General features: G+C 33.4%; 1 protein-coding gene and 1 pseudogene across 3 annotated transcripts in view; both read left to right on the top strand.

The window, feature by feature from the left end:
- Positions 1 to 15,965, top strand: part of JAK2 (Janus kinase 2) — a 91,048-nt gene that overhangs the window by 34,446 nt on the left and 40,637 nt on the right. For all 3 annotated transcript variants that reach the window (XM_015594501.2, XM_006918381.3, XM_015594502.2), the window contains exons 4-6: positions 8,186 to 8,309; positions 9,521 to 9,638; positions 14,850 to 14,995. In XM_015594501.2, the coding sequence (XP_015449987.1) occupies positions 8,186 to 8,309; positions 9,521 to 9,638; positions 14,850 to 14,995 (388 nt within the window). The remainder of the gene's footprint in view (positions 1 to 8,185; positions 8,310 to 9,520; positions 9,639 to 14,849; positions 14,996 to 15,965) is intronic.
- Positions 12,858 to 12,976, top strand: LOC112485036 (annotated as a pseudogene).

Here is a 15,965-nt window from a genome sequence, read left to right as displayed (position 1 = left end):
CCATGTGAGGACATAGTTAAAAAGAGAAATCAAAGATGAACCATCTATGAACCATGAGTGGGTTCTCATTAATGACACTGAATCTGCCAGCACCTTGATTTTGTACTTTCCAGCTTCCAGAATTGTGAGAAATTTCTATTGTTTATAAGTTACTTAGTCTATGATATTTTTGTTACAGTATCCCAAATGGACTAAGACAAAAATTGGTACTGAGAAATGGGGGGATGCTGTAACAAATACCTAAAAATGTGGAAGTGGCTTTGGAACTGGATAATGGGTAATGGAAGAGTATAGAGGTGCGTGGTAGAGAAAGCCTACATTGTTGTGAACAGACCTTTAAAGGCAGTTCTGGTGAGGACTCATGAAGAAGAGGAGAGCTGTAGAGAAAACCTCAATCTTCTTAGATAATACTTAAGTAATCTTGAACAGAATGTTCATAGAAATACAGATGGTAAAGGCCATTTTGATGAGGTCTTAAACACAAATGAGGAACATGTTATTGGAAACTGGAGAAAAAGCAGTCCTTGTTGCGAAGTGGCATAGTACTTGCCTGAATTGTGTTTGCATTTTAGAGTTTCGTGAGCAATAAAATTAGATCTTTACCTTAGCTAACTGTTGAAGATGCAGGTTGGTGAATCCTGACTTTATATTAAAATGCGGAAAGAGAAAAATGACTTAAAGATGGAATTGTTCAGCAAAAAGAAAGCAAAACTTAAAGATTTGGAAAATTCTCAGCCAATCCATGATGTAAAAAATGAGAAAGTGTGTTCAGAAGAGAACACTAAGGAGGTGGCCAAGCAACCATTTGATAATTAGTGTGGATTAGCCATCTCAACAGATTCCAGGAGCTGTCCCCTAAAATAGTGGAAGAATGACTCTGAAGACAATTCAGAAATCATCAGGGCTGCCCCTCCTACCACAGGCTCAGAGTGCAAGGCCCTGGATGTCAGAGCATCAAATCTAAGAGACTTACTCTCATGCCCGAAGGTCTAATGGAATTTGTCCTATTAGGTTTTAGACTGGTCCCTGCTTGGGACCCATCATTATATTCTTCTTAACTCCTTTTGGGATGTAAATGTCTCTCCTATGCCTGTCCCACCATTGTATTTTGGAAGCACATACCTTGTTTAATTTCACAGGTTCATAGCTGGAGAGAAGTTTGCCTCAGGATGAACCATACTTGAGTCTCACCCAAATCTGATTTTGATGATATTTAGATGAGACTTTGAAGTTCAGAGTTTTGAGTTGATGGTGGAATGAGTTAAGACTCTGAGGGCTGTTGGGATGGAATGAACATATTTTGAATGTGAAAACAGAGACTCATGCATGTGGACAATAGACTAGTGGTTATGACAGGGTAGGGACTGGGAAGAGAAGAGAGAATATTTGCCGAACAATAACATAGAATACTACAATATGTCCTGTTGGTCACAAATATTACTTTTCCTTTATTCAGTATTGAGAATAAACTTTCCCCTTCCTCAAAGAGGGTACCCAAAAGTTGTCATCCAGTCACAGCATCAAAATCCAGGCTTTCCTGATATTCTCTGTGTCATGTTCAGTTATTATTCTGCTTGGTCAGAAATCTGTGAACTGGAGAGACAATTATCCTCACCTCATATCTACAGCCTTGACAAGTTATATGTAAAATATAGGATATGAGATAATTTTCCATAGCATAGAGACAACAAAGTTTAGACTAAATAGCTATGTCAAGTTATCTCTTGGAACCCTCTCATCTCTCTCTGAGTCCTTTGCCAGTTACTCTTCCTTGACTGTGCTGCTCAGATACCTAGTATACCTTCTCTTCCCATCCCCAAATGCCCTTCGTTGTATCTAGCTGCAATCAAAACTTATATTAACAACCTTTTTTAGTATGGCTTTGATTATTTGATAAAATATTTTATAACTTATAAAGGAGTTTTAATATTGAGGTATTTAATGAAATATGTTGATCTATAGTAGTCTCTAATTATAAAAGTTTTTAGGAGAAATGTATATATGTAAGTGACCTTTATTTTTAATTCGGTGCCTAAAGAGTAGAGTGGAATATGGAGTTAATGTTGCAGCTGCACAACATGTTGTCCAACATTTTTTCAGTGAGTTAAAATTTATTGACACTGAGCCAAGTCTTTTACACATGTTATTCAATACTTACAACATTAGGGTGTGTAGGTACTGTTCTCTTTCTGTTAAAGATGAGAAAATTGCCCAAATTACTCTTTTATCTTTAACTTGACCTTAGAATTTCTTTTGATGGTTTTGGAAGTAGAGTTCTCAGGGCCCTAATCTTTAACACTGAAAATTGTGACCAATCGAGATGATTTAGGCGTTCATTCAGCATTTGGCAAATGAATAAATGGGTTGGCTCTGCTGTGGAAAGAATTAAATCAGAGAATAACGAAAGGTGGTAAAGTTGGAAACCATTGTCAGCTCTGATGTGAGCAGTATCACCAAGATCTCATTAGGATAAGATTGTTTTTAAGATGTACCTATTTAGAGTTAGAACCAGCATTTCTAATCACTGGTTTTTGGAAATTTGATTATGACATACTTTGTAGATTTCTTTCTGTTTTCTCTGCTTGTGTTTTGTTGCGCCTCTTGGATCTATGAATTTATAATTTTCACGATATTTATGTACTCTTGTTTCTCATCTTTTGGACCTCATTAGTTAGACCTTTTGATATTTTCTGACGTCAGTTTTTTTTTGGATTTCTTTTTAATCATTTCCATTACCTCATCATGTTCATCTTTTGTTCTACCTACTTTAATAAATAGAACATATTATAGTACTTCATTTAACTTTCTTTATAGGTAATTCTACCATCTATGTCATTTTCGGTTATTCTTCTACTGATTGATGTTTCTTCTAGTTTCTAGTCTCTGGCTACTTTTAAGATTTTTTTTCTATTGTTGATCTTCAGCAGTTTGACTGCAGTGTACATATGTGTTGCTTTGTCTTTATTTTACTTGGGCTCTCTGAGCTTGTTGAGTTTATGTGTCAGTGTCTTTGTTTAGGTATGGAAAATTCTTGGCTGTTATCTCTTCAATTACATGTAAATTAGGTCCATTCAGTTAGGGAAAACAAAAATAATTACTTACATTCCTGGGTCTTTACAATGGAACCCATGTTACATGTCATCTCTTTTGCTAAACACTTTATTCATGTTATTGTATTTTATCCTTCCAACTATTCTGTTAACTCATTTTTATTCTCATTATAAAGATGATGGCATACAGGCCTAGAGAGATTAACTATAACTATCACAAGTTTACCTAGCTAGTAAATGCTTGAGCTCAGGCTTAAATCATATCTAACTCCAAGGTGACACTGTATAACTTGGTCAGCACTATTCAAACTGGAACACTTTTGGGATGAAAAGATATGTTATTAATAATTATGCTGGGACACTAGGCATACATCAAAATTATCTTTGTCCAGTCAGGTTACATGCTCATTCTGTAACATGCTCATGTCTGTAACTCTATGCTGTATAGCACCTCTTTTTTCTTTTCTGTATAACTATTTTAGCACCGGGAGCATTTGCAGTTGATCCTCCATGCCTATGCACATTTTATGTACTCCGCCTACAATTACATAGAATAGCTAAATCCTCATGTGCTTTCAGCTTATGCATTACCTTTTCAGAAGCCTTCATTGACGTCTTTACTCCATTTGACTTCATGATAATTTTTTTTTCACCTTTGTTAAAGAAAACCAGAGCCAGGCAGAAGTTAAAGTGATGAAGATGGATTTTGTTTAAAAACAAAACAAAACAAAACAAACAAAAAACGTATTGTAATTGGGGAAGATTATTCACTATACAAGGGGGCATAATTCTGAATACAACCTGAGCAAGCTGGGATTTATAGCTAAGGAGCCTGTTAGGTGGGGGCATTGGTGAATGGAAAATTAAGAGGAGACATCAAGTCTAGGGGGATTCTGGCTGAACCACTCTAATAGGATTCTTGCTCAAGGCAGGCCAAAGTGGTCAGATATTACCTAGTAAGGAAGAGGAATTTGATATAGCAAAGGTAGGGAATTGTTGCTAAAGGGACTTAGGAGGATTCTTGCTAAAACTTGATTCTATAAGGAAGTACCTGGATGGGCCTTACTGGGGAAGGGTTCAGAGGAGCCTGACTAAAATTTGGTCAAGCAAAGAATCTTTGTCACCTCTTCTCTGTACTACTGTGTTTTCTTATGATCTACTATCATTATACTTACCCTCTTGAGTTATAATTCTCCAGTGGCTTCTCTGTGTCATCTACTACACTATGAGATTCTTAAAGTTAGGCACTATTTTTCATTTTTGTATTTCCCATATCCATCTTGTGCTTGTTATAGTAGTGATCCCCAGTCTTTTCGGCACCAGTGACTGGTTTTGTGGAAGACAAATTTTCCACTGACCCCGGGGAGGTGGGGCGGTGGGGATGTTTCAGGATGATTTAGGCACATTACATTTATTATGCATTTTATTTATATTATTATTACATTGTGATATATAATGAAATAATTATATAACTCACCATAATGCAGATTCATTAGGAGCCCTAAGCTTGTTTTCCTGCAATTAGACAGCCCTATCTGGGGGTAATGGGAGACAGTGACACCCAAAATGTGTTGCTTATGTCCAGTTTACTCCGTAATCTCATTTTGGTTGCTGTCACTGCAGAAAACACTGCTTCATGAAGATAGGATGTTGGAAGTGGAATCAGGCTTTCCAGCACTTTTGTGGCAAACTCAGGATATTCTGCCTTGACTTTAATCTATAACGTATGGAGATTTGAAGTTGTCTCAAACATACTTTTAAGGCCACCATGATTTGCAGTCTCAAGCAGTTGATCCTCTTCTGGCACAGACAAAGTCAGTTCACCTGGCTTATTCACAAATGGGTCGCAGATCCATTCCTTCTCAGTTCAGAGGTCTTTTGTGGTTGGGAAGTAATACTCAAACTCTTTTGAAAGCCAAGATAGGTGATCATGCACCAGCTGGGAGAAAAAAGGCCCTGATTCTCAGTCTCTCTCAAAATCTCTGTTATTGTTTGAAACATGTCAAAAATCCCAATGTTTACTCGTTGCCCCCATAATTCCAGTTTGGCTTTGAATGCAGCCACTTTATATGCCATCTTGAACACAGTTGTCATTCTCCCCTGAAGTGACAGATTGAGTTGATTAAGCAGATTGAATATGTCACACAAGTAAGCAAGTTTTGCCACCCATTCTGTGTCACTGAAATGTGCTGCCAGTGGTCACTATTTTTCTAAAAGAAATCTCTGGAACAGCTCTCATAATTGAGAAACTCTGGCTAGCGATTTACCTTTAGAAAGCCATCCACTTCTGTGTATATGAGAAGACATGTGTGCTCTGCATCCACCTCCTCACTGTTGCACATACAGATGTGAGTCAAGGGTATGTGGTTGATAATTTTAATCACATCTGGCAAAATGTCATTAAGTTCAGGTGACATTATTTGGCTAGCCAGCATTTTTCTATGGATGACACAGTGCATAGACTCACATTCAGAAGCAACCTCTTTGACCCGAGTAGTGAAACCAGAAAGCCGTCCAGTCATGGTAGCCGCTCTGTCCATGCATATACCAACACAAAATGACTAATTCAGTTTTCCTGTTATGTAATCATTGAAAGACTTTAATGGTTCTACACCTGTGGTGTTGACTAGCAACAAAAGTGCACATAACATATCCTCATGTACATCCTTCTGAAAAATATAGCACACAGAAACAAACATTGTTGCCTTGTCAACATCAGTAGACTTGCCAAACTGGATTGTGTACCACAGTGACTCATTAACCTCTCTAACAATTATGCTTCTGCTGCTTCGTCAGTTTGTCTAGTTATTGTGCTAGCCAAAAGAGGAACACATGCCACCTTTTGAACTGCAGCCTTTCCTAAAAGTTCACAACAAATGTCCTTAGTAGCAGGCAGGATCAACTCTTCACCAATAGTAAAGGGCTTCTTAGCTTTAGCAATGTGGTTAGCCACTAAAGGGTGATGCTCTCAGTGCAGACACATTTGATGAAGTGGTGGCCTTCAATAATTGTTTCTGTTCTTCGTGTTCATGTTTAAAAAAAAAACAAAACAAAACTCCAAAGTGTTATCTTTTAATACAGCGTGCTTGGTCTCCATGTGGTGAAGCAGTTTTAAAGGTTACATGATTTTGTTGGATAGCTGGTCGCCACATATTATACAAAGTGAGCTTGGAGAATATGAATCACCTGTTGCAATGAACCTGTAATTTAAGTAGGACTCTTGGTATTTTCTTTTAAATATAGCTTTCTTTTTGTTGGCAGTCTTAGAGTCTTATGCTATCTCATCATTGGGACTTTCCCGCTTTTCAGAGAAGCTCCCCAGTAGTGTTTGTTTTTTACTCATTTTGGCTAGAGCTTACCAAAAATGTGACTAAGACAAAATGTGCAGTATGGGAAAGAGGCATGGGCCGATGTGGTAAATAAAATAATGGACGAGCCATGCGCAGACTAAAATAAATGTTGGATTCTGACTTAAAGCCTGTCACCAGATGCAGCTGTAAAATTGAAGTACATCAACTCACTTGCCACTATAAAGCCTATCACCAGATGCAGCTTAATTGTCACTTGCAAAACTCTGATAGGGTTTTGATATGAGTCTGCAAGCAATTGATTTATTATGGTCTCTGTGCAGTCAGACCTCTCTGCTAGTGTTAATCTATATTTGCAGCTGCACCCCAGGTCAAGTGTCACTGCCGCAGCTCCACCGCAGATCATCAGGTATTAGATTCTCATAATGAGCGTGCAGCCTAGATCCCTCTCATGCTCAGTTCACAGTAGCACTCTCTTTTTGTCTTCATAACTTACTAAAAATTCTTAGTATTTATCTGTGCCTTTTTTTTCTGGATCAGATTTTAAAAAGGCTTGTTTTTTTCATTAGTCATTGCTAATAGCTTTTATTTGTTGATTCTCTTTATTAAATTTTTATTCTGTTAACTTCTATTCTGTCATGTCCCTTCAGCTGTCTTTGGGATTACTCTATTGTTTGCCAATATTGAGTTAGGTAACTTAGGTCAATCTGTTATTTTCTAATATAAGCAGATTAAAGCTACAGTTTTCCCTCTTGAGCAACATTTTAGTCATATTTCATAATTTTTAATACATGATAATGATCATTGTAAATACTCTTTAATTTCTGTTGTTATCTCTCCTATGATCTGTGAGATATTTAGAAGAATTTGTAAATACAAGAATGAATGTAAGGATATAGTTTAAAAGTTGTTACTGAATAATGTTTTTATATGTAACTTACTGAAATTATTACATACCCATGAGTATACAGTTGTGTAATAATCTCAATAAAAATTAAAAATTTTTGTTGTCGGTGTGTCAAGTTGGTGTCATTTTTGCCTATAGTGGAAAAGAATAAAATAAAAATATCACTAAAATAAAAATACTTTTGTTTTCTTGTCTTCAAATAAATGTGATTGGAGAACATGCTCAGTATGATTATTCTCTGGCATTTTTAGAGACTCGTTTTTAATCCCCACATGATTGTAGTGGAGTGTGTGTATGTATGTATGTGTGTGTGAATGTTCTGTATGTGCTTGGAAATAAAAAGCATTAATTGTGTGCCTTAGATGTTTTATATGGTTTTTAAAAATTTCAGCGGCCTTCAACCTTTTGTTAATGTACCTCCAAAAATATCTTTGAAAACACATACCATTGTAATTTAAGTTGACAATTAAAATTTTTCAGTCTAAGTTTAAATAGTGCAGAGCATATAAGTACGAGTGTATTGTATAAAACTTGACATTTAAAAATAAAGCTATTTTGCTATTCTCTTAAAAGTATCCAGTGACTTCTAAATATTTTAGTTATTTGATGCTTTTCTTAATTAAAACACACAAATTTGGATCAATCTTTCTGTAGAGACAACTGAAAAGATTGGATGATGTATTTTTTAAAATCTGCTTGAAAGAGTCCCTTAAAATATAGGAGAGTATCTTAAAATATAGGGGAAAAAAGATATTTAATTAAGAATTCAATGTTAAGTCATGTTGAACCAAAAGATTTTAATTGCTACTGCATTTTGTGCTGATTTCGAATTATTACTTCAGACCCACTACAAATTATAGATGTTAATGTAATGTACTTTTAATTATTTGTAATCATTTCTTTTTCTGCTTCTTTCCTAGGAATCACACCTGTGTATCATAGTATGTTTGCTTTAATGAATGAAACAGAAAGGATGTGGTATCCACCCAACCATGTCTTCCATGTAGATGACTCAGCCAGACATAATGTACTCTACAGAATAAGGTACTTTTCTCTTTTTAAAGTGACTCGCTTAATGGTAAAAAGACAAAGTGGGAGAAATTATTGAACATATTTTTTTAATTGCAAGGTGCTTAATATCAGACCAGAACCAATCAGCATTTAATCTTCTTCATTTAAGACTTTGTTTCTCCACTAGAGGAAATATTCACACATGTTCTTTAACTAGAAAGTTCTGAGAATAAAGCTGTTCTGGTGAGGTGCTGCTTTACTACTTATGGTTATAATTAAAAATTTTAAAGGGTGAGCATGGCTTTACCAGCAAAATCCTAAATGTTTGGAATACTGCTAATTTCCCAGGAAATTCGATGTTTTATGCAATAAAATATAATTTCACAGCTCTTCTTTTTTTACAACTTTTTACAAAAGTTGAAATGAAGGAAAGACTTTGCCAGTGTTTATTACAGCCTCAAATTATAAGTTAATTTGTTTAATAATTTATGATAATATGTAATACCAATCTAGAGAAATTCAGAGGTACTTCTCTACTCAAAAGGTTGAAACAAAGAAATAAGTTTGATCTATGTCTCTTATGAAATAGATCCGTTCAATACAAAGAGTCAGTGTTGCATAGTAAAAAATAGCATGGACTCATTCGTAATTTTAAAAGGAAAAGGAAGCCTTAATTACCCAAGACTCAAGTGAGACATCCTTACCATGATAAAGGATATCTATAAAAAACATGTAGCAAATAATATTCTTAAATGATAAAATGTTAGAAGCAGTCTCTTTAAAATTAGGAATAAGATAGAAATAAGGATAGGATTTTCTGTTTAGGATTTTAGTGGAGTTCTAAACAGTACAGTAAGATAAGAAAAAAAAGGTTCATAATTGACAAAAAGAAATAAAAAGTCATTATTTGGAGATATGATTGTTAACATAGAAAATAACAAATCTACAGACATCAGTAATAAGCATATTTCTACATTTCTCTGTTTCCTGTTGCTTCTAAATTCTGTGCATGAAAGAAGTCAGTATATTGATTTTACAATTATGTTTCTTGTATCTTCTACCTATATTTTTAGTACGATCTTAATCCAGATTTTCTTTGGTTCCCAACCTGTATTTAGTGCTGTTAGCTGTGTTTTCTGATTATGGGATAATACCTGTTGGTATGCTGGAAGTGGTTATATAAACATAGTATGTTTATATTTTAACTGTTTGGAGGCTGACAGAATGTTTTAACTGTCTTGTAGATATTACTTTCCTTACTGGTATTGTAATGGCAGCAACAGAACCTATCGACATGGAATATCTCGAGGTGCTGAAGCTCCTCTTCTTGACGACTTTGTCATGTCGTACCTTTTTGCTCAGGTATAATTATATTATCTTACTTGTACATGTGTTAAATGATAAATATCTTGCTGTGTAGTGTACCTTTAATCAGGAAAATCTTCATATATGGGAAAACTGATGTTCCATCTTGCATAAGTGCAAATAGGTAACAAAATTGAATCTTTTAATCACTAATTTTAACCCTGTGGTTTATGGATAATAGAATCTCTTTTACAAACATTCTTTGAATTGGCCCTTTTGAATTTTCTTTTTTTATTTTAGTGCTTTAGATTACTTTAACAATTTCACAAAGTTTAGACTGAGTTTTACAACATGATTCATATAGACATAAGTGGCTGGACTATAAGTAAAATTTCTTTAAAGAAGTTTTTTTAATTCCTGAACAATTTCAGACTGAAATAGTGGAGAATGAAATGTTAAGACACTAGATGACTGCATAAAAAGTGAGCTATAATAGTTTGTGTAGCTCTTCTTATGAGGGTGGCTGGATGTTGATACTTAGTCTGAGAGCTGTGTTCCAGTTATTTGTTTATTAATAGTATTATGTTAAATTTTTGTAGTGTATTTGAGCATTTTGTAATGCTTTTTAAAATCTTTTACCTTGATTTAAATGGTAATTGAAGTGTTTTATCATTAAATAACTTTTGTTTTTATGTGCCAGAAGATTAAGGAGTAAAAAATAAAGGAAAAAAAGGTATTTGTGCTTTTGGACAAAGATACGTTCTTGTTATCTCCAAGGTGTCAGATTAAGGAGTTCTAAATTAGATTTTTTAATATCATAAGAAATAATCCCACAGATCCTCATGGCTCACTTTTCTAAGATTTGTAGTAGGTCTAGCTCAGTTTGTGAACAACAAAAAATATTTCTCTTTTAGGATATGAGAACAACCTACTTTTTTTTATTGTGGTAAAATATACTTAATAAAATTTACCATTTTAACTATTTTTGACTAGATGGATCAGTGCCATTAATTAAGTACATTTCACATTCTGGTGTAATCATCACTAGCACTTATCATCAGAACATTTTTTATCTTCCTAAACTGAAACTTCAACCCATTAAATAATAACTCTCCATTCCTCTCTTCTTCTGGCCCCTGGCAGCCACCTGTCTACTTTCTCTGTGACTTCTCCTATTCCAGGTACCTCATTTAGTGGAATTATACAATATTTATTCTTCTGAGACTGGCTTATTTCTCTTAGCATAATGAATTCAAGGTTCATTCATGTTATAGTGTGTGTCAGAATTTCCTTCTTTTTTAAGGCTGAATATTCTCTTGTACATAGTACTAGATCTTGTTTATCCGTTCATCTGTTGATGGATACTTGGGTTACTTCCATCTTTTGGCTCTTGTGAATAATGCTGCAATGAACATGGGTGTACAAATATATCTTTGAGACCCCACTTTCATTCCTTTGGATATATATCCAGAAGGAATTAATTGAATCATATGGTAATTCTATTTTTAATTCTTTTGAGGAACTGCTATACTGTTTCCCATAGCAGCTGCACCATTTTATATTCCTATTAGCAGTATACAGTTGTTCCAGTTTCTCCACATCCTCACCAACACTCACTTACTTTTTTTTTTTTTGATAATAGCCATTCTGATCGGTGTGAAGTGGTATCTTGTAGTGTTGATTTGCATTTCCCTAATGATTAGTGATGAGCATTTTTTCCTTAAGCTTATTGGCTTATGAAATATATGAAATATATTATGAAATATATCTCTTTGAGGGAAATTTCTATTTAAATCTTTTGCTCATTTTTTTAATCATTTTTTTTGTATGTTATTGAGTTTTAAGTATTTTTTATTTTCTGGTTATTAACCCCTTATCAGATATATGAGTTGCAGATATTTTCTCCCATTCCATAGGTATACTTTTCACTTTGTTCATTGTGTCTATGCACAAGTTTTTAATTTTTATGTAGTCCAATTTATCTATTTTTTATCTGTGCTTTTGGTGTCATAGTTAAGAAATCATTGCCAGATCTAATATCATGAAGCTTTTCCCTATATTTTCTAAGTGTTTTTTGGTTTTAGCTCTTACAGTTAAGTCTTCGGTACATTTTTAAATAAATTTTTATATATGGTGTAAGATAAGGGTTCAACTTCATCCTTTTGCTTGTGGATGTCCAATTTTCTCAGTACCATTTGTTGGGAAGACTCTTCTCCATTGTTGGTCTTGGTACTCTTTTCAAAAATCATTTGACCACCAGTCAACTTTTATTAAGCTTCTTTTGTTTCAGTAACCATTAAGAAAAGAGAGAGGGGGGCTTTTGAGAATGGTATACTATGAGGTTATGACTTTTTGCTGCTTTTATCATTATATTATTTCATCTATACTGCAGAACTGATTTATTTTGGTGGCATGTTAGTTAAGTCTCATTAATAAGGCAAGTTTTCCTAAAGTATTCATTCATTTATTTTACCCTAATACTAATACTATGATATCTCATATTTTTGATCTAGAGAAATTATAGGCGATTTCCCATTTTGTTTTACTAGGAAGGATTTTCATATTTAGGATAGCAAAATAATTTCACCATGGAATCTTAAATTGTGTCTAGACAATACTATATGCATTTTTCTACTTTTTAGTGTTTCTATTTCTGTAAATCTGTGTCCCCCCCAAAAATAAAATCACGATTAACTTATTCTCTAAGTGTATTGATATCAAATTAGACTGTATGCATATTAGAGACAATAAAGTGAATTTGACCAATGACATTACCAGAGAGTAAGACTGTTGACTTTTTAAATTAACTAAAAAAATAGTTTAGCCACTAAACCGTCTTTAGAGTATGTAAGACAGTATTATAGAAAGATAGATTTGGAACAGGTAAACAAATAAAAAGAAAGATTTGGGACAGGTAAGCAAATAAAAAGCCAAAGGTGTGCTGCTCTTTTAAATTCATTTTTTTCCTGAAGATTGTCTTTTTATCACCAAATATGGCCTCTCAGGAATACATAACTGCTGCCATGTGAACAACCTTTAGTTAATTCATATGTATTTTGAAAAAAGAAAAAAGATATTTACTCCATGTTCTTCTTTCTTTGGTTCATTTCTTATTTTGTGATTATAACCGTTTTCTTATATTTCTGGCTAAATGCAGATAAAAATTCTTCAACTATTGTCAGCTACCCAGATAAAAAACTATTTTCTACAGTTTTAATTACATGAAAGTATTTATTCTGTGATGTTTAAGGAAAACTAGTTTAAAATAATAATACTGTCTACAGCAATGCCACCCTGAATGTGCCCAATCTCGTCTGATCTCAGAAGCTAAGCAGGGTTGGGCCTGCTTAGTACTTGGATGGGAGACCACCTAGGAATACTAGGTGCTGTAGGTGGTAAAAAAATAAATAAATAAATAATAAATAAATAAATTAATTAATTAATAATAATAATACATTTTGGCATTTGGGACTGTATTTCATTTGTAACTTTTCTCTATTGGGTATTTGGGTGATTGTGTTCTTAGCACTGCTCTCACTGGTTTTTCGTGTATTTGTTTTCTTTGGGGCATGAGTTCCACAGAATATCTTCATGAACAGAATTTATTATCTACTGATCCTATACAGTATATGGAACTAAAGCAAGCTATTAAAAAAGAATCTACCTAGCCATCAGCTATCAATAGCTCCTTCCTAATCAGAATAACTTAAATGCCCATTTTCAAAAGTATAGTAAATAAGTATTTGAAATCGTACAAAAAGAACTTTAGCTCCTTCCCTGAATTAATTTTTTATTACCAACATTTAGGATTTTGTTTCGGTTAATACTGATTACTTCATTGTTTGTGTCTTTTATGTAATATAGTTTATTTGTTAATAGAAAGTTAACAAAAAATACACTTTTAAATGCATATTTATTTCTTTTAATAAAATTATTTTTAAAGAATTTATGTAAAACTTTAATTTCATGTTACATCAGAAGAAGGGCAATACATACAAAAAATATAGAAGAAGGTCTTATATTTCTCTTATCCAGTTTAAAACCTTGGTTAAATATTGGTATTCCAGCTAATATTATAGCTCTTACTTTTCTTTTAAAGAAAATTGCTATTATTTATTATTATTATTTATCTTATTAAAGAATATTGGTATTATTTATGTTTTCTCCTTTCTCTTCTCCTATTACTGTTCAATCTGATTTTATCCATATCCTTAAATGATCCAGATCAAAATCTTGGAAATTCTGTTTTTCCCTTTTCTTTATTCTTTATATATAATTATAAAGTTAGCAATTTTAAGACTCTTTTAATGTCTTCTATTCCCTATATCAGGTCCTTATTACCTCACAACTGAACCATTACAGCAGCCTCTTAAAGAGTCTCCCTGAATATACTTTATTTTTTTAAAGTACTTCTAGTATTGCTACTTCCAGCAGTGAAAGCATCATGGTGCTTTGGGAAAAGATGTTTTAAGAAACTGATGCTTTATGAAGATGGTTCTCCATTGCTTCTAGGATCAAGTCATTCAAGGGTTCCTGCCATCTGTCCCCAACTTACTTTTCCAAGTTCTAATCCACACTATTCCCTTACATAAAATGTCTGCCCTAACCAGGGTAGTTTGAATCTCTGAACGTACCTTGTGCTTTGTTCTTGTGTCATTCTTTTTATTTCCTCACCCTGTTTTGTAACCATCAAAAATTACTTCATCTTTAAAGAATACATGAAATATCGAATTTTCCATGAACCCTTCCCTGATTACCCCAACTGCATATAATTCTGAAGTATCTGTTGTGTGGCACTTACTATGCAGTATCTGGCATCATAATTTTCTGTTCACGTGTTCACGTGTTTAGCTTCTCTGCTAGATTTTAGTCTCCTTGAGGGCCAAGACCACATCTCACTGTTCTTTGTATCCAACACAGACCTTAGTGTAATGCTTTGAACATATTTGGAACTCCATACATGTTTAATTAGTATCTACTTTAATTTAATTAGTTTTGAAGTGGAAGATACAATTTGAAAATACAAGCTGTGCAATAGGTTGATGTCATATGTACTTTCTAATTGGGAACCCATTTTCAATCAGTTTCCATATGCAAAAGAACTTTTACTAAAATTTTATAGCAAAATGATTGAAAATGAAAGGAGTTTATGTTCTTTTTAAATACATGTGTTCTGGAAATTACAGTATAGGTTAAAATACAGTAGTAGATTACATGTGATAGTGAAACTTATGAGATAGTTCCTTCTAAATATTTTTTTTCTTTTAGTGGCGTCATGATTTTTTGCATGGATGGATAAAAGTACCTGTGACTCATGAAACACAGGAAGAATGTCTTGGGATGGCAGTGTTAGATATGATGAGAATAGCTAAAGAAAAGGATCAAACCCCACTGGACATCTATAGCTCTGTCAGGTAATTTCCTTATGCAAATCCATATACATAAATGGGAACTTTTGGAGTTTTTATAGAATTTTTGTATTTTTTGTGTTTCTTTATATTTTTTGATTTCATAATAATTAAAGGTTGTATAGATAACTTTTCTTCCTTGTGCACAACACATACTTTGTGAGATAAAAGAAATTATTTTTTCTTTTCTTCCAGTTTTATTGAGATATAATTGACATAAAGCACTGTATAAGTTTAAGGTATACAGCATAATGATTTGACTTACATATATCATGAAATGATTACCACAATAAATTTCGTTAACATCATCATCTCATGTAGATAGAAAGAAGAGAAAGAAAAAAATATTTTTTTTCTTGTGATGAGAACTCTTAGGATCTACTGTCTTAACAACTCTCATGTTTATAATAAGCGTCATAAACTATAATTATCATATTGTACATTACATCATGAGAAGTACTTATTTATCTTATAACTAGAAGAAATTACTGAAAGAGTTGGTATTGGACAGAAAATATTATAGGTGTTCAGTATCTATTTATTATTTGATTTATTTATTCTGAAAAGGTTAGGTAGGGTCACAACACTGAAAAGAGCACCTGGAGACATAATTTCTGTTAGCAGATCCTCACAATGTCTGTATAAATAATTCTGAATCAGAATGTCTCTAATAGTGTCCATATTTTACTTGAATTAGTGTCACCTGCTAAAATGGAAGATTCTTAGGCTCTAACCCAAGAATTTGGATTCAGTAAATCTGAGGTGAAGTCCCCAAATATGAATTTTTACAAATACTGCAGGAGATTCTTTTAAATTTCAGCTTTATTGAGGTATAATTGACATAAAATTGTAAGATATTTAAAGTGTACATCATGATGATTTGATATACATATACATTGTGAAAAGATTTTCCTCTAGTTAATTAACACATCCGTTACCTCACATATTTCTCTCTCTCTCTCTTTCTCTCTCTCTC

The sequence above is a fragment of the Pteropus alecto genome, unplaced genomic scaffold (assembly GCF_000325575.1).
Source record: "Pteropus alecto unplaced genomic scaffold, ASM32557v1 scaffold95, whole genome shotgun sequence".
In the NCBI taxonomy this organism is placed as follows: Eukaryota; Metazoa; Chordata; class Mammalia; order Chiroptera; family Pteropodidae; genus Pteropus; species Pteropus alecto.
This window is presented reverse-complemented; position numbering and strand designations above follow the sequence as displayed.